At 39.4% G+C, this 24,938-nt stretch overlaps 1 protein-coding gene across 1 annotated transcript; it reads left to right on the forward strand.

The window, feature by feature from the left end:
* Positions 1-35: 35 nt before the first annotated feature.
* On the forward strand, positions 36-24,593 carry abcc2 (ATP binding cassette subfamily C member 2). The gene is given in 34 exon segments (XM_029449785.1): positions 36-924; positions 3,167-3,417; positions 4,636-4,812; positions 5,169-5,315; positions 5,401-5,541; positions 5,710-5,832; positions 5,980-6,035; positions 6,118-6,373; positions 6,505-6,695; positions 8,046-8,223; positions 11,640-11,894; positions 12,376-12,441; positions 12,798-12,935; positions 13,010-13,156; positions 13,232-13,316; positions 13,427-13,493; positions 13,575-13,701; positions 14,934-15,110; positions 15,541-15,708; positions 16,370-16,553; positions 16,672-16,807; positions 17,006-17,108; positions 17,213-17,432; positions 19,528-19,682; positions 19,835-19,990; positions 20,097-20,296; positions 20,431-20,557; positions 20,691-20,792; positions 21,010-21,153; positions 22,181-22,228; positions 22,230-22,340; positions 22,428-22,594; positions 22,912-23,106; positions 24,288-24,593. Coding segments are annotated over 33 exon segments (4,722 nt in total). The 5' UTR covers positions 36-924; positions 3,167-3,372; the 3' UTR covers positions 24,418-24,593.
* The last annotated feature ends 345 nt before the right edge of the window (positions 24,594-24,938 follow it).

The raw sequence follows: 24,938 nt of genomic DNA on the forward strand, positions 1-24,938 counted from the left end.
CCACTAGTTTAAATGGGTGAAAGAGTTTAGTGGGTGGAGAAGTCATGTTACTATGTTCATCTTCTCTGATATCTAACCAGGGAAGGGACACATTTGAGAGTCAGTAAACTTGTGTCATTCAACAATGGGACACTGACATGGCAGAGACATAAGATGATGTTGTGTCACTATAAACAGTTAAACCATGGTTTTAAACCTTATAAACTTACACAACTATTTTTTACAATTATTTTACATCGCAAAGGTCAATTTGCTTTGTTAAGCTTAAGAAAAAAAACGTAATTTTCAACACGACAGACTCATGGGGCATACAGCATGTGCTATAAACTTTGCAGCCCAATAAAATGTTACTATACAGTATAACCTAAGACACACTCGGAAGAACCTTTGACCCCATTGAGGTAAATATCCTGGTGTTGTTTCAGTAATGTACTGAGTCATCTGAATGAGTAAGAAAATCTGGACTTGAACTGAGGAACACATGTTTAGGGGTTAATTTAAGAAAGTTATCCAGTTACTTCACTAATCCTACTTATCAATAAAGGCCCTGGTCAGCCATAGTAGCATATTGATGTATAGTATCTTCTATCTTTAAAGTATTCGCTACAAATGTATGAAAGCATTGTGGCTCTATATTAATGATTAACTGTCTCTAATAGGATTTGTCTTGATCACGTTATGTTGAAAACCAGTTTCATTAATTGGTTGTAATCGGTTATAAATGCATTTAACAGACGCCTACATATTCACTTAAGAATAAATATAAAAGATTTAGAATAAAACGTACATTTATTTTTTTAAAGTTTTTGTTGTTGCATTTCTGCTTTACTTTTGATAGTGAGAGACAGTCAGGAAAGGCAGGGAAGAGAGGGGGGGGACTCTGCTTTAACAGTACCAGGGCGTCCCAAACTTAAACTCTTTAAGGTATGTATCCACTATTGGCGTCTGGTTAGTGAGAAGAAACAAGCACTACAGTTGAGTAGGATGTTTAATATTTGAGTTTATGTAAGTTTACATTTGCACAGAGTTTTAGCAGTATAGAAGTATGAGAGTAGACGAGGGTTATCACCTCTTCCTCCATTATCCCTGGAAGGAGTCATGGACTGCACATTATGTTTATGTTTAGATTAATCATTTAGTCTATCAAGTCAATTACATCAGTAAACTATATAAGTGTATTGTTGAACACATAACATCTATAAATTATTAACTTAAATTAAATTATAATTTACGTTGTTAAAAAAATTAAGTGTTTGTTAGTGATTACCAAATTATCTTTTAAGAAATCATATGTAAAATATCTATAAACATTACATACATAGATGGACCAGAAACCAATAATTAACCAATGCCAACGTATTAACTTTCCTGTCTAAATAATAATAATTATTATTATTATAATATCATCAGTTGCAATTGTATAATAGCCTTAAACAAAACGTATAGAGGGTTTACAAACCAATTGTTAACCATTAACAAAGTTTTGCAAGTATCTGTATGTATGTAATGTGTCTAGATGTTATACAAATAACTTCTTAAAGGTCATTTGGTAGTCACTAACTAACACTTAATATAGTATATAACATGTTATATATTTAAATAATATAAATTATAGCATTACTGTACTAATAATCAGTTTGTTTAACAGTAAAATAACTAATTAACTATCAATTAACCATTTACTATTGATAGTTATGATAAAGTGTTACTCAAATGTATATTTTTGAAATGTTGTATAATACCAAATTGCAGTTTGGTATGTTATAGTGACATGTTTATAGTGACATGACATCATCTATATATTTGTGTACCACCATACCCTCTTAAAGCTGTGTTCTGTGTGTGCCTTCCCACTCAACATAACTTCTCCCAGCTTTATAAAGTAACTCCGCTTCAGTATGATGCAACACATTTCGACTGAGCTGATCGACACTAAGGGCTAATTGTTACAGAAGGTCATTCATGAGCATCACAGTTGGACATCAGATTCCGTCAGTGTTCTTGGTTACATAGGGGACGTCTTCACGTGTCACACGGCTATCCTTGAGTCTGCACACAATGACTCAGGCAGATTATGACCATCTGCTGTTATCAAACATGTAATTATTAACCACCACATGCTCCGTAATCCGTTTAATCATCACAGTCACTAACAAACTTTTCACGCACATTCTTTGGTACTAATAAAAGGTTTAATTCAAGCAATGAAAATAAATTACCGTACTGCAATACACTACTTTACTTTAAGCAAGTTTTATCACAATGTTTGTTTTATTTGACATTGACAGTATAAAGTTTAAAGTGATTAGATACTTCTTACTAGGCATGATTTCCAATGTTATTTTATACTATTTTAATTCTGCTATTTTATACTATTTTAATGCTACTTCACTCATTTACATCAACGCTGTGATTATTGTTCTGTCTAATCTTGTACTATGTTTTTGCTGTGAAGCACTTTGAGCTGCAATTCTTGTATGAAAGGTGCTATACAAATAAAGCGTATTATTATTATTATTATTATTATTATTATTATTATTATTATTACTTCTTGATGCATGAGGCCGGACGACACACACACATGGTTCATAACTTCAACGAAACAATACTGTTGATTCATAGTCGTGTCATGTGTGTCTTTCCACGCACAGGCTACGGACTCACACGCACACCAACAGCAATCCTCTTTGTTTTTGTTGAACTGGTGTCTGGTAGCAATTTACTTCTGGAATGCTCTTTTTCAAACATGGCACATAAAGAAAGCCCAGCACTTTTTACGCAGTATCACAAAAGTTTAGTTTTTTTGTCATGTACTGTGCATGTACTGTGAATGATTGAAAACCACAAACGCTTGAAACTAATCTGTTGTGACTTGAAACTGGGAAATTGAAGGCACGCAGAGCTGAAGTGGAACCATAACAGGAAAGGGGGTCTAATGAGCTCACTCCCTCTCCTTCCCTAAACACACTCCCTTTTCTGGTGGGCCATCCCCCTAACGCTAGGAAAAAACCCCTCTCTCTCTCTTTCTTTTTCTCTCACATGCAGCTATCTGCCTGAAAAGTTGAACTTTAGACATCCGAGCATTGAGTGTCTGTGGGCTGGTGCAAAGCAGGACTTTCTGAATGAATTTGCCTACAATTGTTGAGTCTTCTCATTCCCCCATCAGGAGGACTGCATGTGGGTTCTTGTTGGAGACATCAAACGACTCCACGAGGACTGCTGCAGGTTCAAAGGTTCAAAGTCCCTCAGAGTCCCGTCCTGCAATTGTCTTTAAAGTGTAGGTGTGTGGGGCAGAGAAAAGGAGGGTTTGAGCTTGGCTGCAGTGGAGCAGAAGGCGAGAGGCATCTGGTTCTGAAGCCATCAGTGTGGACCATGTGTGCTGCGGCTCTGGAGGAGTACTGCGGGTCCGTCTTCTGGGTGAGTTCAACAGCCTGGGTTAATGTTTCTGAAGAGCGACACAATGTGGGTTGAGAGAAATGGTTTCATGGTGGCCGTCAGCTCACCTGAATAACTGAATAACTTGTGAAACGTTTGATGCTCACAAATATGATCAATAACTTAAATGTATTACAGGTACACTTTCATACATTACATGAACATTATACAGTACATATCTGTGATAAATACAAACTTTCAGAGACATGTTGATTAAAGTTTTTGGTATTCTTTTAACGTTGTGTTTTTACAAAACTGTAATAATAAACCTCGCTAACACACTCAAAACAAATGATCACTATAAGCCGCAGGTCGTAATATTGAAGGACATTTATACTTGTGTTATTTTGTGTAGTTGTTATTGTGTTATTCCCTAGAACTAGTATCTGAAAGTGTTTTATGTTTTCAACCCTGTACACAGTGAGTTCAGTGAACATGTGATTGACAATAATAACGGTATGTAAGGGATGACTCAGCATGTCAGTCCACATGTCAGCACATGTTTATGAGCTATAACTGCATCCTTATGATTGTAAAGGATGCAAGGATTGCTGCATTTTGTTATTCATTCCAACTAAATAGCTCTGGGTTTTGAAGTCTTTTTCAGACAAAAGACATTGTATATTGTTTATTTACAGATCACCATTAGAAGCACATGGGTGGTCCTTTAGTCTTCCTGAGGCCTTGAACATAGAAATACAATACAGACATACAAACAAAATAAATAAAGCTAAACCGACAGCACAGACAATCTATAAATGTACCGACAACTTAAGCTATATATAGCATAGAGAAATGTATAATCCATTTAACCTATAAAGTATCTACATAATTGCCATCCAGAAACAAACACATACACTACTATTAGTGTTTAGAAAGTAGATTTAGAAATGGATCTGGGCTTCTTAGGACAACAGGGCAGATGGCAGTTCTAAAAGTGTTCAGCACCTTTCACTGCATGCTCCTGTAAATCCATTACCACCTATCTCCTAATTGCTGTCTTCTCCAGATGTGCAGATAATGTGACACATGCTGCGCTGCATTCAGCCATAAGCAGGGACTTAGGGTTTAATCAAATGTGAAAAACGGTTTGATTAAATTTCTAATCAGGGAGGTGTGAAATAGAGTGAGCTCCGGGGGTACACGGACAGGAGTGTGTTTGTATCGCACAGTTACAAGTTTTTTGTGTTTGCACCTCAGAATGCTTCATATCTGGAAAAAGAAGACCCAGACCTCCCAGTATGTCTAGAGCAGACGGTGCTGGTCTGGATCCCCCTGACGTTCCTGTGGCTCTGTGCCCCGCGACACCTGTCGTCTCTCTGCAGGAGGACACAAGTAAACACAAAACACCTGTCCAAGCTCTACCTCTGCAAACAGGTAATGCACACAGCAAGACACGCTGCTACAGTCATAATGTGATGCTGCACAGGGACAAAGAGAAACTGTTTTTTTTTTACAGTAACACAAGAGCCAAGTTCTCTATTTTGAAGACATTTTGCTCCAATACAATTATTTCTCAGTGGGCTAATTTGATTTATATTAAGATCTCCTCCAGACATGTTTATTTAAATATGAAATACTCGCAATAAATTTTTTTTTAATTGGGGTTAATAAATAATAAAAATACTTATTTCAAGAATATTCATTTGTAACTTGTAGTGCTTTTCTACAGAAAAGTGTAAAATATTTCTTAATGTGTACTTTAATGTGATTTATTTCTTTCCTCCCTTCAGCTAGTTGTGTCTCTGTTGTTCCTGACGGCCATAGCGGCCCTGGCAGTCACATTAGGAGAAGATTATGGTCCAAGTCAAGACCCGCCTTCAACAGTGAAAAACGCTGCCGTGTACTACGCAAACCCTGTCCTGTACGCGGTCACGTGGGTAAATATTGCAGCTTTTGTATTCGTTTATTTGCTTTGGTGCTTAAGATGGAAAGATGACATGTTCTTTATGTCTTCTTTTTTAGATCCTTCTGCTGTTGTGCCAGGAAGGAGTGAGACGGAGGGAAGGAGCAGTAGACTCGGCCACTCTTTTCGTTTTCTGGTTGCTCCTTGTTCTGTGCGACGTCTTCCCTTTCCAGACCCTCCTACGAGAGGCGCTCAGGCTGGTATGAGCAGAGACATGAGATCAAGTTGGGATCAAGGCATTAAGCTAGAAGAAAAGTCATACTAAAACAGAATGCAACCACTTGATTTGATGCATTTCAGATCTCAGTGAAGCACCCTTGGCATCTGAATCACCCTAACCCTTTGAAACACTCAACTTTGACCAACAGGGGGAAGTCAGTGATGTCCCGCGTTTCTGCCTTTTCTACATTTCCTTTGGCTTGGAATTGATTGTGCTTATTCTCTCTGCTGTGGCTGATGTTGCTCCGGAAGACAAGGAGCATGTGAAAAAGGTACCAGTGCACCCAGATGGAGGCGTGTTTTTTTTTTTTAATACTGTTAGATTCAAAATAATGTAACAAACATAATACATTGAAGACTCATCACCATAGCCCTGTGAAAGTAATCTACGTGCGTGCTTTTATTGTTCTTATCCACAGAATCCAGAGGCAGGTGCAGCATTTTTGAGCAGAATTACTTTCAACTGGTTCAACAGGTAATTTAAAAGTTGCTACGGTAAGAAACCAAGCGAACACCATAACTACACCTTAGCCTCCATCTTTGCCTTGTTTCTTCAGTATGGTGTTGAAGGGGTACAAGCAGCCCCTGGTTCAGGAGGACATGTGGGAGCTGAACGAGAAAGACAGCACTGCTCACATCAACGAGCGCTTTCAGTATTTCATGCAGTCGGACTTGGGTGCAGCTCGAGTCCGGTTGCAAAAGAAGTTGAACAAAGAAAAGGATGGGAACAAAGGCAGAGACCAGGAGGAGGCCTTTCAAAATGGCCTCTCCAACGGTCTGGCCAAAGGCACCAGTCAAGATGTGCTGATGATGGTAAGAGTGTGCAGAGAAAACAGCAAATTCTCTTGCACTCCAAATGTTTTAATGCCATTGATGATGTCAGCTGTTCCAGATTCATTGTTGTTGAATAGAGCCTATGTTCAAACAATGTTTTTCTTTTGAAGGAAAAGGGAAAGAAAGATGATGAAAAGAAGGACAAAAAGGACAAAAAGGACAAAAAGAAGAAGGGAGATGACTATCCCAATTCATGGCTGATTTCCTCCATTTACAAGACCTTTAGAGGGATTCTGTTTGAATCTGCCTTCTTCAAACTTCTGCAGGACCTGCTGACTTTTATCAGTCCTCAACTCCTAAAGTAAGTCAAGATATATTCCCTGATTTTATTTATCGTGACTTTAAATGATTTCATTGCTCCTTAGAAACAACACAGAACACAAACCCTGAACCTGCTTAGTCACAACAAAGTAATACCGTTACTGTTCACTGCTGTTGGCCTGTTTTGCACTGTGTCAGCAATCATTTACTTGGGGTCAATAAACTTCCAATTGTATACGGAGTGTTGAACTGTTGGCAATATTTTACCAAATGTTTAAAGCATGTCCTCCACAGGCTAAGCATTGCACTCCTATAACATTGTTGGGTTCATGATTGGTCTTGTGAATGTTCTAACTCACGGGTCTTCAACAGGGGGTCTGTGACCCCTAGGTGGACTGCAGAGGGGCCGCCAAATATAAATATAATGTCTCAAAATTCACATAACAGTAACATGAATCCAACATATTAGCAAAGATAAATCGAATTGATAATAAATAAAATGTTTTTATACGACATTGATGATAATCTCACTGTTACCTATGAATCCTCGTGCAATCACATGAGCTAGCTGACCTAAATCACTGTACAGCACCGTTTCATGTTCAGATGTCCCAGAATACTGGGGGCAGCACTCATTTTAAAAGAGAAGTCAGGCAATAATTGGATTTTTCCATCATTCTGTGAGCAACCGTGATCTAATTTCATGCTGCTCACAGCAGGAGTCTGAGAACAGTGCAAGTGAAAGTAGTTGGTTACCTGGCTGAGAAGTTAGAGATGTGCAGCCTTTCGTCTCCACCTCTGCGTCTGACAGCTCACTGTGGCAGCTCCCGACTGTTCCATTACTCGCTGCAATATTTCAAACTGTTGTCTTGAAATTCCAAAAATAACCCATTTTTAATAGCGTTTCTTGTGACTACTTCATAATGAAAGTCAACTTGTTCACATTTAATGTGAAGCTGCAGCAGTAGAAGCATATTTGGTTTGCAATGGCAGTAACCTAATACAACATATTTTATGGGAATGTTGCCACAGACCCAGTTCGTAATACTGCAAATATTTAAATATTGCACTAATTTCGTCAGTGGGTCATAAGCTCAATCACCATTGTTACTTCATTCAGTGATAGATAGTGACTTAATTAACACATATTTATTTAAATGAATATCCTTGAGATAATTACTTTAACTATTCGCTACGCATTGTTCAGCTTAAACACTTAATGACTCCACAGTCTGACAGGGGAGGGGAAATGGTGAGAGAAGAAGAAAAGTATATGTGATTCAAAATGAAGGAAATTATAAAAAAAAAAAAACTGCCTCTAGATGTTTGAAAGATCACGGTAGCATGTGTTGAGCAGCTCTGTTACCTAATTCTTTTATACTTCTCCTAGATTGATGATATCTTTCACTCAGGACAAATCTAGGTATATCTGGGAAGGGTATCTGTATGCAGTGCTGCTACTAGTCGTGGCTATTCTGCAGTCTCTGTTCCTCCAGCAGTACTTCCAGCGCTGCTTTGTGCTGGGGATGAAGGTTCGCACTGCCATCATTGCTGCTGTGTACAAAAAGGTAACAACACACACGACAGCACAATGACATTTTCTTACTTTACCTCGCACATTGTGACAAAAAGGAAATAAATGGTCAATTAAAAAAACTAATATTCTCTCCATGGGCTCGTTTGCCTTGTATCCTAGAAGATAATTTATTTAAGTTTGATAGCAAGAGTGTGTTGTTTCAAATGCTATCTGTGGCTCACTAGTCAGAAAACCTATAACCTTTGACCTCATACTAGGCCGCATAAGTAAGAGGGATTTGCACACAGAGTCAAATCAAGCTTGGAGTAAGGATGGAGCAGAACTATTTAAATCGCGCCTATGCTAATGCAGCATTTAGCATGCTATTTTTCTTCTCAATACCAGAACTAGGAGTTTGGTAAGCAATTTATGTCAGCAGCTGATGGTAAGTCTACCTCCCCAGCGATAGGGGAGCTGTAAAATGTTTGATCTGGCGGTGTCAAGTGGTTATCACCCAAGAGTACACAAGATACACAACAGCTAACATCACACTTACGCAGTTAGATTAGCATGAATGAGGCGGGTTTCTGACACCATACATTTCTCAGCAGAACAGAGTCTTGTCTTCTATGTCTCCAGCCGTATACATGGAATCAGAGTTTCGGGCTTCCGGTGGGATCGCAATGCATGCTGGTGTGGCGGGCCTAGAAAAGTGAGCACCAACTCAACAAGGGACGCCATATTGGATTTCTTCTCTACGTGTTTACATTGTATTTAGCTTATTCTTCAAGCGTGTTTTTACTTTTGGGGTTTGATTTGTAAACAAACCTACTACTCTACAATGAGTTCTGAACTCCTTTCTTATGACGAGGTTCAGATGTGGAAAGTCGAAGCTTTGAAAGAATTTTGCCACAAGCGGAATTTAAAGGTTTCAGGAACAGAACTGGAGCTTATTGCCAGGGTGTTTGCTGCATCAGAGATGGGCATTGAGGAGCAACCCACAGCTAACGAAAGACTTTCAATCACAGAAATAGAAAAGACTAAGCTTTTGGTTATGCCGAGTGGCGTTTCAGTGCCTGATCCCTTGACATTGCAGGATGGCTGGGTCAATGAAAACAACAGCATGACTTCTTGGCCGCAGCGATATAACATTATTTTTAATGGCTGACCACCCGGGGAACCATGTCGAGTTTCATAAACAAACTTTGAACGAATACAAAGAAGGCAAAGCATTTAGACTGTTTGACTCTGGCTGGTTGAAACATATCTTTCAATCCTCTCGCAGATTCTGAGAATAGCTTTTTGAAAGCAAAATGTACTCATTCAATGAAAATGTCCCATACACCACATTCGGCATTGATCTGCGCAGTCAAGAAAACTGGCGATATCATAAGTGCTTATTGCAGTTGTGTTGCAGGGTAAGCTATTATAAATATATACCTAACTTGTGTTTGTTAATTATTATAAAACTCAATATATAGAAAGTACATTTGTCAATACATAAATCAAGTAGATAGACTACCCAGACATAATTTATTACTTACATTTTTCGGTATCACAAAAGCCTTGTTCCTCCATCTCATACCATGCGTAGCAATAAAAATGGTCATCTATTATGTGTTGGGTTCTACCCGACTGTCGCGAGGAGCTCGAGAATATTGCTGTGGAATTTAATGCACTTGAAACGGACTCATCGACCAATGTTTCTGGACATCTCGTTCCGTCAAGACCTTCAACTTTAGTCCGCCTTCGCTTCGAAGGAAGCTCTGCTCTTGTGGTAGGCGCTTTCCTTTTTGATAATTTGGGGTTTGACACATACCCCAGGTCGAGTTCAGGATCAGGGAATTCATTTGTCGGTTTTCCTTGCATGAAATGCTCACTGCAAATCCGCGAAGATTTCTTGGGCTCCCAAGACTTTCCATTGTAATCCTGTCTCTTTACAGCGTTGGTCCATGCTAGCCTTCTATCATTGTTCTTTAGTGCTGTTGGAAATGGAAATAATTTGAACGGGGGCAGTCGCAATTTTTCATCAAACGAGTGCAATCGTGATCGTGTTTGAACATCCTTTCACCACACAATGTAGGTGTCCAAATCCCATAACTAGAAGAGCGATGATTACACATTAAAAACTAGCCAAAAGTAAAAACACGCTTGAAGAATAAGCTAAATACAATGTAAACACGCGGAGAAGAAGAGAGTTGGTGCTCACTTTTCTAGGCCCGCCACACCAGCATGCATTGCGATTCCACCGGAAGCCCGAAACTCCGATTCCATGTATTGGGCTTGTTTGCATAGCACTTTTAAGTTAGCGGGGAGTAAAAATAAATAAGCTCTTCATTAAACGGTGTTTCAAGTGCATTTTTGACATTAATAATCATGTCCACACTGCCTTTGAGACACGTATGAACAATTGAGATGTTTTTGTGCAGATTTAGTGCCACTGCAACCAGTTTCGGTGGTCATTCTGTCAGATTGTGTTATGGCACGTAAACAACAAGCAAAGTAATCTTTCGAATCAATGTTCCTTTTAGCGGTAAGGGAGATCTTGCGCTGTCAGCTGGCTGTCTCCAAGAGTATGGAAGCAGAAGATGATGGTTGCCTTTGGTTGAGAAATTTAGCGTCAGTCCTATTGTTTAACGTAGTTACGTGACCACCTCACGACACTACTCCCAACTGAAATAGACAATGGCCTGACTTTTAGGCCTACAATGATTATATACCCTGATCCAGCGTGCACATTCATTACCGTTTGTACTTTCACATTGAAATTTTTCCGGTTTTCCAGTGGGCAAATACTGCCTGCCGTTTGTATTTTCACATTGGCGGTCTTTCAAATCAAATCAAATTTATTTGTATAGCCCAATATCACAAATTATACATTTGTCTCAGTGTGCTTTACAGACTATGCAGGTTACGACACCCTCTGTCTTAGACCCTCGCATCGCACAAGGAAAAACTTCCTAAAAGAAACCCCATAATTAAAGGGGGTTTAGTCTTTAATGGACGGCGAGAGTCATTTGAAGTACTCTCTGTGCTGTGGTAACCATAGCAAATGGTAAACACTTGCACACTTGGAGGGGAAATGCACACTTATGTGCATACAGTACCAGTCAAAAGTTTCACATTGAATGAGAAGTTGTTTCCAAACTTTTGACTGGTAGGCTACTGTACGTCTATATATGCATATGTACATGTTTATGCAAAGGAAATGAATGAAATAGCATAACATGCAGGTCAGTATGGATGATATTCAGGGGTCCTCTCATGTGGAGAAGAGGAGAACATTGGGGGAGGAGTCTCTCCTATTACATAAATCAGAATATTCTGCAATAATGTATAGTTGCAGTCACCAATATTGACTACACTTTTATCGATTATTATAATTGCAACCGGCACCAAATTGTCCTCCTCTTTCCTCCTTTCCACCTCCCTCTCTCCCTACAATCCCTTCTTCATCCCTTTTCCAAGGCATTGGTTGTGTCTAATGACACTCGTAAAGAGTCTACGGTTGGGGAAACGGTGAACCTGATGTCAGCAGACGCCCAGCGATTCAACGATGTGACCAACTTCATCCACTTGCTGTGGTCCTGCCCTCTGCAGATATTGCTGTCGATTGGTTTTCTGTGGCTGGAGTTAGGACCTTCTGTGTTGGCAGGACTGGCAGTTATGGTGCTGATGGCACCGATTAATGCACTGCTAGCCATCAAGGCCAGAAAAATCCAGGTCAGCGGAAATGCACACAGATACAGAATTGTTGAGACACCTTTAGAATATATTGCACTGTATATACCAACAATTATAGACCTACAATTTTAGTTTTATATTGGAACTATACAACGGTCAAGGGGGTGAAATGTTAGTAAACTCTTGGTACAGTCTCCTTCATGTAAAAATGCAAACAGCATACAGCACATTTGCTAAAAGAAACTTGATAAGGGTCTAAGAAGCACCAGGGTCTAGGTATTTCTCCTGAGACTTTCACCACATACAGTAGATGGGGTGTTTGTTTGAGTGGCCGAAGAATATTCCGTATATTTTATTTACAAAGTCAAAGATGTTTTCAAAGAAATGCGAAGCAGCTCTGAGAAACTTTAAAGTACACGTAATGCTTCAAATTACCTCTATTCTTGGCTGCATTGCTATTACATGAGGTTAACAATGAGCTACATTTACCTGCTCATTTTACACACATTTTTCTTTTCAGATTGAGAACATGGAGTTCAAAGACAAGAGACTGAAAATAATGAATGAAATACTTAATGGGATCAAGGTGAGTGAATGTCATCAACGCTAATTATTATTATTATTATTATTATTATTATTATTATTATTATTATTATTATTATTATTATTATTATTATTATTATAAAAATAGTTCACATGGATTTGTCGGGGGGGGGGGGTCTAAGTTAGGCCTCACTCAGGTGAAAAGATTGTAAGCCTCCGGAACAAGCTGATTGTTAGTCTGCAGTGCCTTCTATTATACTGCATCCACCACCTGTGGTTTATTGACATTGACTATATAAGGTAGAAATGCTATCGCTCTGTTTCCCCAACCTTTCCTTTTCCGCTTCCACAATGCTCTCTACTTCCTCGCCTCCCTCTTTGTCTTTCGTCTCCCACAAGATTCTGAAGCTGTATGCATGGGAGCCATCCTTCCAGTCGCAGGTGGAAGACATTAGGGGGCAAGAACTTAAAGTCATGAGGAAGTTTGCCTACCTGTCGTCTGTCTCCACCTTCATCTTCAGCTGTGCTCCGGCCCTGGTGAGTCACTTGAAGGAGGTGGCAGGTCAAGGATGGTCTTTGCAAATCTTTCTCAAACTGCCTTTTTTTTGCAGGTCTCTCTGGCCACATTCGCAGTTTTTGTAGGGGTCAGCCCAAGCAACGTGTTGACTGCTGAGAAAGCTTTTACTTCCATCTCTCTTTTCAACATCCTCCGATTTCCCCTGGCCATGCTGCCCATGCTCATCGCTGCCATTGTGCAAGTAAGGGAACAACAACACATTATATGTGGACACATACCAAACTTAAAAGCCCACTAACTTGTCCTGGCATTTCAGACGGCAGTGTCTAAGAAGCGCCTGGAGAAGTTTCTGGGAGGTGAAGACCTAAAAAGTGATGTTGTGCGCCATGACCCCAGTTTCAGTATGTTCACCATCAGCATATACACATGTTCCTCAGAGTACATCTACAGTGCATCTGTCCTCTCTGTCCATCTGTTTTCATGTGACTGTGCATCTGTGTTCATCTTCTAGACTCTGCTATTAGCGTACAAGATGGTTCCTTTGCGTGGGAAAGAGAAGCTGAGCCTCTGCTGAAAAAGTATGTTTGTTGTGTCAAAAACAAAATTACACGTTTAAGATATTACTCTATATATACATATTTGTTCTCTGTGTTTGCCAGTGTGTCCTTGGATATTAAGCCAGGTCGGTTGGTAGCAGTAGTGGGAGCTGTGGGCTCAGGAAAGTCCTCTCTCATGTCAGCCCTCCTGGGAGAGATGCACACCACCAAAGGCTTTATCAACATTCAGGTGACACCTTATTTCTGTCTTCATATCTGTCTAACAATAATGATATGTTTAGCCAAGGGCATATAATACGCACAACATTCATTTAAGTATTAATTAAAATTACCAATTTTTTAAGTAACCATAGAAATTACAGTTTATAAAGATGTTTTTTCACATAAATGTGCTCTTTCTCATCATCAAATCCTTAGAATATTTATTTCTGTGTGCCTGTTTGGCTAACAATAAATAGGAAATCAACCAGAGTCTTGATTTAATTAATTTCCTGATTAAGGTACACAATAACTGCGCATCAGTAGAAACAATCATATAGGATTCAAATACAACAAAGCCTAAAAGGATTATTCCCACTGTGGTCCATAAGATAACATAAAACCATTAAACCACTCAAGACACAACAAAACAAAACAAATGGCACAGTCCACATGTTCTAAGCTCTCTTTCAGGCTACAAGTTACTGAGAAACCATCTCCTCAAGGCCGCTTCAAAATTCTGCTCTATATTAGACTTGATGGAAGATGTTTTCCATTGTACAGCAGCAGCATAAAGACATGTTCTTATCCTTCAAAATCTCAAAACAAAATAACGAATTGCTCAAAATGTTATTGTGCGACGCCACGGCAAAGACGTTCCACCAAAAGTACTGATTTTGTTAACTTTTCATCGTTAAGGTCTTGAGATGGAACTGACCAAATTTGAAGTTGATCGGATGAAATCTCTATGAAGACCTCGTTAAAGTACAGCGCCCTCAAATTCAAATGTAAAAAGAAAACGGCGTAAAATTCAAAATGGCCAACTTCCTGTTGGGTTTACAATATACCTCCAGTAGACTTATTTGTACGTCTCCACATGTTACATATACATACCAAATTTCATAGATGTAGGTGAAACACATTTAGGCCCTCAAAAATGCAATTCAATGTGAAAAAGAATATTAATAATAATAATTGCTACAAATTCAATAGGGTCCTTCGACACTGCTGTTGTCTGCTCGGACCCTAACAAGCACGGCTGTTAAGCTGTCTATAGTACAAAGGTGCTCAATTAACTTAATTGGCTTAATTAGGTTGATCCGTATTGAACGGTGAAAAAGTTACTTTAGCAACGTGAGTGATTGTTTTGGCCTGTCAGCTGGTGTAGTGCTTAATTTGAATGAAAACCATGACAATACATGACGTGACAACAGTGTGGTTATAAGGAACTCTGTGCCTGACTCTTAATGTCTTTCTGTGCAGGGTTCCCTTGCCTTTGTGCCACAGCAAGCCTGGATCCAAAATGCCACTCTGAGAGATAACATCCTGTTTGGCTCACCCCATGAGGAAATAAGGTTCCAGAAAGTGATAGAGGCCTGCGCACTGGCCCCTGACCTGGAACTGCTGCCTGGGAGTGACCTCACTGAGATTGGAGAGAAAGTAAGATTTGAGGATTTGAATATGATAGTGATGTTTGTTGCTGGATGTTTAATAAGAACACAAGTGCAATCGCAATTGAACATTTGTCTCAGTAGATCATAAAGCACACAAAACCAGTAGCAAGTAATGCCCCTAGAAATGTAGTTCCAGTACTGATGATACAACACCTGAGGCTTATCAGTTGCTAGGCAACATTACATCCATTAGGCGTATTGTCCAAAAATATAATCTCCGAGATAAATAATAAAGATATTCACATAGATGACATACGGTAGCTCCTTGCAGAAGCTCAATACACTCCTTTAACCCTAATATTGTCTTGTCCTCTCCTCTCCTCTCCTCTCCTCTCCTCTCCTCTCCTCTCCTCTCCTCTCTTTCCTCTCCTCTCCTCTCCTCTCCTCTTCTCTCCTCTCCTCTCCTCTCCTTTCAGGGCATCAACCTCTCAGGGGGTCAGAAGCAACGTGTGAGCTTGGCCCGGGCAGCTTACAGTCAGGCTGATATTTATCTATTAGATGACCCCTTGTCTGCTGTGGATTCTCATGTAGGAAAGCATCTCTTTGAGGAAGTGATTGGACCCAAAGGTCTACTAAAAGACAAGGTTTGTGGTTTGATCATTATTAAATGTTTCACTTCAGAAGAACAACTATTTGAATTAGAATTGTATTTTATTCAATAGGGACAATGCAATTTAACGTAGTTTTAAAACAGAGCATGAAACTGATGCACTGCACAGAGTTTATACTGTAGTTATTACTAGTTTTCAACTCATGTGCCTAGTTGGGCTTTTACCTGTACATTGTAGTTCAAATATCAAGCTTTCATTACCATTGGGTAATAATTGGGCTGCAATTCTTGTATGAAGGGTGCTATACAAATAAAGCTTATTATATAAGACCAACAATACTCACAAATATAGAAATACAATAGTAAACATCACACTATTCACATCCCACAATCTTTGAATCTTGAATACAGCACTACACATAGAAATACACCTTGGTAACTTACAGTACATTTGTCAAACATGGGTACAGCTCTGGTTTGTTTTTAGCCAGCACTTATCCTTTGTTATGCAGGATTGGAGAGTTGACAGCACTTTGTGGAGAAAGTCCATTTTATATTGGTAGCATGCAGTTCAGGATATGATTAATTTTAGTGGATTTACAGTCATTTCGTAGACTCTATATATTTCTTTTATGTTACTGTCCAAAATGAATTATGATTTCACAGCTGAAGCCAAGTGTTTTTTGTCCGTACAGACTCGTATCCTGGTGACTCATGGAGTGAGCTTCCTGCCATACGTAGATGAAATAGTGGTCTTGGTGGATGGAGTTGTTTCTGAGGTTGGATCCTACAACAGCCTTCGTGCCAGCAGAGGAGCCTTTTCTGAATTTCTAGACACATATGCCAAAGAGCAAAGCAATCGGACCCATTCAGAGTCTGGTAAATAAAGTATTTTTCTCGGTTGGAGGTCTGCATCTGACTTACTATGGGATGAGCTTTATATAGAGCTACAGATTTGTAAGACACCATGCATGCTAATGTAACCATGTTTATCCAGATCGTTGCCAGGATACTGCAGATGTAGAGCTCATACCTGAAAGTGAGGACACTCTACCCGACTCTCCTTTGGAGGACACAGTTTCCGCTACACTAAAGAGAGAAAACAGTATCCGCCGCAGCCAGCGCAATGGCAGGTTAGAACACAATGAAGTTTCTCGTAGGGCGCACGAGCAAGTCACCACTTTTACAAGATCTCATGTCCAAAATATTGTCTCATACAGTATCTCTCGTTTTCATGCACAGAATAATATACGAATACCAATATTTCAATCTCCCACTAAGAATCTTTTCACCCTGTGTTTTTATGTGGTCTTTTCTGTTCTTATTTCCAGTGTCAGACTAAGAAAAAATAGCACCCTAAGAAAAGCAGAAGTTGACGACAAATCAAATAAAGGCCAGAGACTAATAGAGAAGGAAACGATGGAAACAGGACAGGTAATCTAAATTATTGGTCTGTTTTAAATACTTTTTCCAACAGCACAATTGACACAAACATTTTTACAACCTTTTACTGAGCCTTTTTTTGTCTCTAAATCCAGGTGAAGTTCTCAGTGTTCCTCCAGTACCTGCGGGCCATGGGCTGGGGATATACTTCCGTGGTCTTTCTGATTTACTTAATCCAGAACATAGCTTTCCTCGGTCAGAACTTGTGGCTGAGTGACTGGACCAATGATGCAGAGGATTACTACAACATGACATACCCGAACTGGAAGAGGGACACCAGAGTGGGGGTGTTTGGAGTTCTGGGAGTGGCTCAAGGTAACTAAACAGTTAAACTCATTACTGTCGTTTTCTTAATATGCAAATATTTTCCGATTCATGTCAGTTAGCTTAAGGCCCTGTCACACATATCCGTATGACAGAAACATATGCAGGCGCATACAAAATATCGGCAATATGTTGACATAAATTAAGGGTAAGTTGTGATCGTTTGAAGGACACAGACGATACGCCGAACACGCCAGACATACGGCCCTGTTACACAGTTCCGTATGACAGAAACATGCCGGCGTATATGAAAAGTAGCTCAAAATGTATGTCCAAATACGTCCAACTTTTCCACAGCGGTGTTGTAGCTGACGTATACATAACGAATACATAACAAATTATTATACGTATGTCAAACATTGATAGCGTATCACTTACTTATTTAAAACGTATCAGAGCGTCTGGCCAACGGAGCTGGTATTTTGTATACGCTATATTTGTGTATACGTTATTGATACTCTATCAATAGGTTAGACGTGTATCTGTATATGTTCACTTTTCCGATCTGATCTGATGAAAAGTTGGACGTATTTGTATGCGCCGGCATACGTTTCTGTCATACGGATATGTGTGACAGGGCCTTTAAAAGCTAAAATGAACTAGGGACATGAAAACAACAGATCCAGCAGTTCTACAATATTATACAGTACATGCATTGTATGCATTGTATGGGCTGGATGGTAGAAATGGGAAAAATGCTTAGGACCTGTGAGCGTTCACATCATCTGACAACTCAAGACAGTTGTATGAGACATGCTAGCAGGTGAATTCCAGTTGTCTAGATCTGTTTTTTTTGTGAAAAAAACAGATCTATCCAGGCTTGTTCTCGGCATCAGCGTCCTTTTGTCGGGGGTATGGTATCTTGTTTATAGTATTGCTACTTTCTATTCAATATATCATAAAGACAATGTTGGCAGATAAATGTCATGGCTCTTCCAAATAGGTTCAAACATTTGTGGCTTGCACGCATGGTTGTAATTTATGGTAGGGACGGTGGGGACATGTCCCACTTTTCTGATTACCTAAAATTATCCGCACCACTTTTTTGATATTAAGTGCATATGCTTTTTAACTAAAACATAATTTCCATCGGCTCTACAAATCTTCCAACTGAATGAGAAATAAAGTTTCTATTGGTATTCCTTTGGTTCCGCCTTAACAGGCAGCAATGTGATTGCTGGAGTGAGTTTTGGATGTAACGCAGTGCTTACAAACAACAATAGTTAGGTAGTATCTATAGGTTACTTAGCTAACATTAACAGATAAAGTAGTTAGCTAGCAAACTAAATGTGTGTTGTGCTGCATAGGGTGAGTTGTGCTATTAATGTTACTTATGACTTGGGTAACAACCATTCTTCTTCTACCTGTTGCCCAAATCTCTGTGTGGCTACAGCCCTAGGGTTATAAATAATTACTTTCTGATGAGTGATTTAACCTCCTGCCATATTTCGTCTTAATTCAAATGTATGTCCCCACCACTTTCTAAATCAAACCTATGCCTTTGCTCGCGCGCTCTCAACAGGCATTGTTCCCAAAGTATTCTACTGCACATCATTGGGGCTTGGTGGTGAAGTGCAGCCATACTGTAATTCACGTGAGAAGATGGTGCATAGTTAGAAAACATGTTTTTTTAGCCCTATTTATCTCCTTAACATAAATAATACTCATTACATTGAAATTAGCATCATTTGTGATTCGTGACACCAGCCATGTGTTGGGTTTGTCTTTTCATTTTACTGCTGCTTTCTTCTGAAAAGTTATTGGATTTAGCACCCTCTCAAGAAACAGAAAATATCTGATGACACACTGCGTCTTGTCTACCTACACCGAGAATTATCTGCAGTTGTTGAAGTGCTCTCCAAGTTGCTCATACTTAAGTGTTGAGTACCTCTTATGGATTTTGTTGATTGAACCTCTATTTCTAATCAACAGCAGAGACACGAATGAAATACTGGATAAGATGATGTTTACACTTCAGAATTCTGTCTGAACAAATGTGGTGCTCCATTTTAGCAACTGCGGACAAATGGATTTCACTGTGTGAAGGTGTTGTTATATATTTTCAGAAACTCTTCTTTTATGGCAGGCATCTTTGTGTTCATCGGTACACTCCTCATGGCCAATGCTTCGGTCAATGCATCACGTATCCTGCATTCGAGGCTGCTTAACAACATACTGCGAGTTCCCATGGTATTCTTTGACACCACACCCATTGGAAGGGTCGTCAACCGCTTTGCAAAGGTAGGATTTACCTTTTTCATAGTTTTACCCCATTTTCTTCCTTCTGTTTTGCTTTCTTTTGTTCTGGTGGATTCATCAGTTCTAGGTCACTTGAAAGCACTGTAATAATTTACTTTTAATAAAGACTAACTTTCCCATCGCTGGTTCTAAAGGACATTTTCACAGTGGACGAAGCCATTCCAAACTCCTTCCGCTCCTGGCTCTTGTGTCTGCTAGGCGTGTTGGGGACACTGTTTGTCATCTGTCTGGCCACTCCTTTCTTCACCATCCTCATCATCCCTCTGGCCCTGGTCTACTACTTTGTACAGGTAAGCTGACCAAGGTAGCACAAGACCCTAATATAAAAGGAAGAATGGCTTGTTCTTATTGTAAAGAGAATCCACTTTATTTCTCTTTCCCTCTCTTTACACCTAGCGCTTCTATGTAGCAACTTCAAGGCAGCTACGCCGACTGGACTCAGTGTCTCGCTCTCCTATATACTCACACTTTAGTGAGACAGTGTCGGGTCTGTCAGTGATAAGAGCCTACAACCATCAAGAAAGGTTTCTTAAACACAACACAAATACTATTGATGAAAACCTCAAGAGCGTCTACCCGTGGATCGTTTCAAACAGGTCAGATATTGAACTCCAAATCATCAATACATCCAAGCACATCATTTCTCTGATGGGATTTTCAATAGGTTGGTAAATTATGTTATCCTTGTATTTTTGTGTGCGTGTGGTGTGTGTGTTTGTTCACTCTGCAGATGGCTGGCCATCCGTCTGGAGTTCCTTGGAAACCTGGTGGTGTTTTTTTCTGCTCTGTTTGCCGTAATTTCCAGGGATTCTCTGAACAGCGGCCTGGTTGGCCTTTCTATATCGTACTCCCTCAATGTCAGTGACTCACACTTTAATCACACACTGCAGATAATGTAAACGTTAAAGCCAATAATAATTACATGATGATGTTGTTTCGAAAGGGATATTTATGCTAACAAAGCAACACGGTCCAAATGTTTATTTGCAGGTGACCCAGACCCTCAACTGGCTGGTGAGGATGACATCAGAGCTGGAGACCAATATTGTTGCCGTGGAGAGAGTGAGTGAATACTCCGAGCTTGAGAATGAGGTACGTCGAACTGAGGGCTTTTTCTCTTCATTCACAAACCACAAGTGTCTTCAAGTGGTGTCCATGTCATGGTGTTTAATGTTTTTTCCTTGAGTTTTTATGGGTCCATATTATCTTCTCATATAAGAAGGAGCTTTCATATCTTAGGTCAGGAATAGACAGACGACAGAACTACTCCACCATTTCTCATCTACGCTGTGTGTCTTTGTTTCCGCAGGGTAAATGGGTAACTGACACTCGGCCTCCAAAGAAGTGGCCCGAGGCGGGAAGGTTACAGTTTGACAACTACAAGGTTCGTTACAGACCCGGATTAGACCTGGTGCTGCATGGAATCACCTGTGACATCGAAAGCACTGAGAAGGTCAGTGTGTATGTGTATAGGCTGCCCATCAGTGTGTGCATGTGCGCTTAACAAGCCGGTAGGATTTATCAAAGTGTGACTCTTAATTGGGCTGCTGGATAGATAAAACCCTTAATTGTTTTTGATTTGGTCGGCAATTGGTAGAGTAAAATGCATAACAGCACTATGTTCTAATTTTTCAGTGTAAGTTCGTTATGAGGTAGTAAGAAACGTATTATTAGACTCAGCAAGTTTGATTATTTCTGAGATGTACTTATTATGAAATAAATGCAATTCATTTACATTTTAAATTCATTTTTCAGAGTTTGGGAGACACCAAGTTTCTCTTTATAGTCTTGAGCTGAAAAGGTTTGGAAACCCCTGGCCTAGATTCAAAGATTCAAAAAATTCAAATAGTATTTAGATCGATAGTATTTTGCCAGTGTGGCTCTAAATATATCAAATCGTCTTTAGAACAATATAAATATAGTAATATAAACTAAACAATTCTGTTTAGTTACTGTATGTAGTTGCTGTTTATATTTTGTAATCGATTGTCACATTAGACAATTGATTGCATTAGTAATGTAAGAAATGTAACAGGCTTGACATTAGAATTAGACAAGAAGGCAAAGTGTGGTGAAATCGAGGCATTGAAGTTAATTTTAGCACTGAACATCATCTTATAAGGGCAGGTATATTATATTGTCACTTCTTTGAGATAATAAGCCCTACATCTGAATTGCTTTTTAGAGCCCTCTCATTGTGTGCCTTACATCTTTGCAAGGAAATACTGATGATTTGTTAGCTCTCATCTGGTCTCAGCTGCTTTTTCTTTGCAGCAATTTTGACTTGTTTATATTCATCTGGTAGTTCTTTTTATGAATCTCTCATCAGTCAGGGGTTTGCTGTATCTGCATCAAAGCAGAGATGACTATAACCTAATATATAATACTAATCCCACAGAGACATGTTGTCTTGTATCTTTTTTTCTTTCACTGTTTCTGTAAACATCAATTTCACCATGTGGTGTCTCTTCTGCATACAGATTGGTATAGTGGGCCGCACAGGAGCCGGGAAATCAAGCCTGACCAACTTGCTTGTTTAGGATTATTGAAGCTGCTGAAGGTCGTATCTTCATTGATGGTGTAGATATTTCCACAATAGGTCTGCACGACCTCAGAAACAGCCTCACAATCATACCACAGGTATACACGACAAATGCAACAACTCAAATCCTCACATGTCATTCAGTTTTAAATTAAACACTGACTTATCCAATGCTGTGTGCGCAGGATCCAGTGTTGTTCTCCGGGAGCCTGAGGATGAACCTGGACCCATTTGACACATTCAGCGATGAGGAGATCTGGAGAGTGTTGGAGCTCTCCCACCTGAAGGACTATGTAGCGGGGCTGCAGGAAGGACTACAACATGAAGTTGCAGAGGGGGGAGAGAACCTCAGGTGGGCCATGGAAATGTTACTCTTTCACTTGTAAATACACACACACACACACACACACACACACACACACACACACACACACACACACACACACACAGTAAAGAACATACTCGATGCCGAGTTGATTATTTGCTGTAAATGTTGATTTGTAACCTGCAAACATAATGTATTTAGGATTCATTGCTTCTGTAATTATCCTTTTTTGCCTTACAGGAATCATTTATCAATATATATTTTTAAAGAGTGTCCATTTGTGGTGTATTTTCTTCTCTGCGTCCTCCAAAAACCCTCTTTTGAGTATGTCACTCTCTTCTTAGTGTTGGGCAGAGGCAGCTGCTATGTCTGGCCCGAGCCCTGCTGAGGAAGTCTCGTATATTGATCCTGGATGAAGCCACAGCAGCTGTTGACCTGGAGACAGACGACCTGATTCAGAATACCATCCACAAAGAGTTTTCACACTGCACTGTCCTCACCATCGCCCACCGCCTGCACAGCATCATGGACAGCTCCAGGTAAGTTAGTGTCTCATAAGTGTCTTGATGAGGTGTCTCTGCACTCATTTTGCTCGTGTCAATGGTCAATTTCTGTCTCCCTCTATTCATGTTTTTGATTTGCGTATGGAATCCACAAGTGGCCTTTACTCATTATTTATACAACATTTTCACATAGGGTATTTCCTATTCCTATTTGCCAAAGTACACAAGAAAAATAATATTGCAAATGTCATGTTATTGCTCCTATGCTGTCGCATTCCCCTGACTTTTATGACCGTATTAAAATGAAAGTGTTTTTTTTAATAAAGAAACTCAAAAACAGAAATAAGTGGGTATTATTTGACAAATCAATCCAAACATTTACTTACTCACTTTTACCAGAGCTGTCAATTCATTCATTTGAACCTTCCAGGACTTTTTGTCAATATTGTCTTGAAAGTTGAGCCTGATATTTCAATCTTGACCTTGGAAATAGCAGCTAATTTACAATATGTTCAAACTTGTTATTAATCTGAGCACTTGTGGGACTAGGATATTGTCGGCCAAATCCTTGTAATTGGTTAGATTATTTTTGTGTTAGTTTCTATTTTTTTCAGACTATTGTCTTCAGACTATTGTCTTTTATTTTAGTCCCAAACAATGGCCTTGTGTTGTTCAGTATTTCGTTGGCCAGGTGTTCCTGCAGTTAGGGTGCATCCTCTGTTATGACACAAAGCCTGATAGCCTCAGCTGTGAGATCCAGGTCCGCCCCTATGTGCACATCTAAAGTATAAACAGCACCATAGACTAGGGTTAGGGCTGAGAGGTGGTATAAGAGTAGGATGTCTGAAATGATTCATTGTATTCTATAGATTGTGTTGAAAGGGTTTCATATTTGAGAATTGGGTATCCTTACATTCATGAAGAGTGCTATCAAACAGGCTGCAATACAAGTAGATAAGATGGTTATGCGTTAAAAGCTTTGTGCGCTCCCTCATGCCACCTGCAGATTAATACATATTTTCCTTTTTGGCAAGCAAGGACCTTCCACCTGTCTATGTGTTGTTTCATTATTGTAAAAACGCTCACTTCTAAATCCGACAATAATCCCTATCTGAAATAAAAAGCATACTCTCCCTATTTGAGCAGAACGTTACCTTGTGTCTGACATGTAGACTTCTCAGCGGGTTACTAATTCTGCCTGTGTTCCTCTTCCACAGGGTAATGGTGCTTGATGCTGGTAAAATAGTGGAATTTGATTCTCCGAGCAACCTGCTTAAAAAAGAAGGCCATTTCTATGCCATGGTCAAGGATGCTGGAATAATACAAGACGACAACACAGCTCTCTGATTTTGCAACTTTTAATGTAATTCCATAAATTGCTTTTGTAGTTTGATTTTAAAAGCTGGATTGTGCTTTGAAATAAAGACATATTTTAACATTCGTATTTATGGGAAACAATAGAAAGATATCATATTTTGTATGTAAATAATTTTATATAACGACAATAAATATTCTTTCTCAAATAATGCTTCATTGTTTTTGATAAATACAACTACCTTTGAGGTTTAACATTCAAAAAAGGTATTGAACAGTGGGATAACTAAGTCTTAAGAGGAACAGTTCTACATTTTGGGAAATACACGTATTTGCATTAAGGCAGAGAGTTAGATAAGAAGATTAATACTCATGTCTAATGAATACATGTGTAGGACAACAGACTCGTTTTTACATTTAGAGTATTATACAGATTAAACAAATGAGATGTAATGTGTAAATTAGTGAGTTTGAGAGGTGCTGATGTGTAAATGTATTTTGTTACTTCTGACTGAGTCAGACTAGCTGTTCTGTTTCCAGTCTTTTTGCTAAGC

The sequence above is a fragment of the Cottoperca gobio genome, chromosome 15, assembly GCF_900634415.1.
Source record: "Cottoperca gobio chromosome 15, fCotGob3.1, whole genome shotgun sequence".
NCBI classification, from domain to species: domain Eukaryota; kingdom Metazoa; phylum Chordata; class Actinopteri; order Perciformes; family Bovichtidae; genus Cottoperca; species Cottoperca gobio.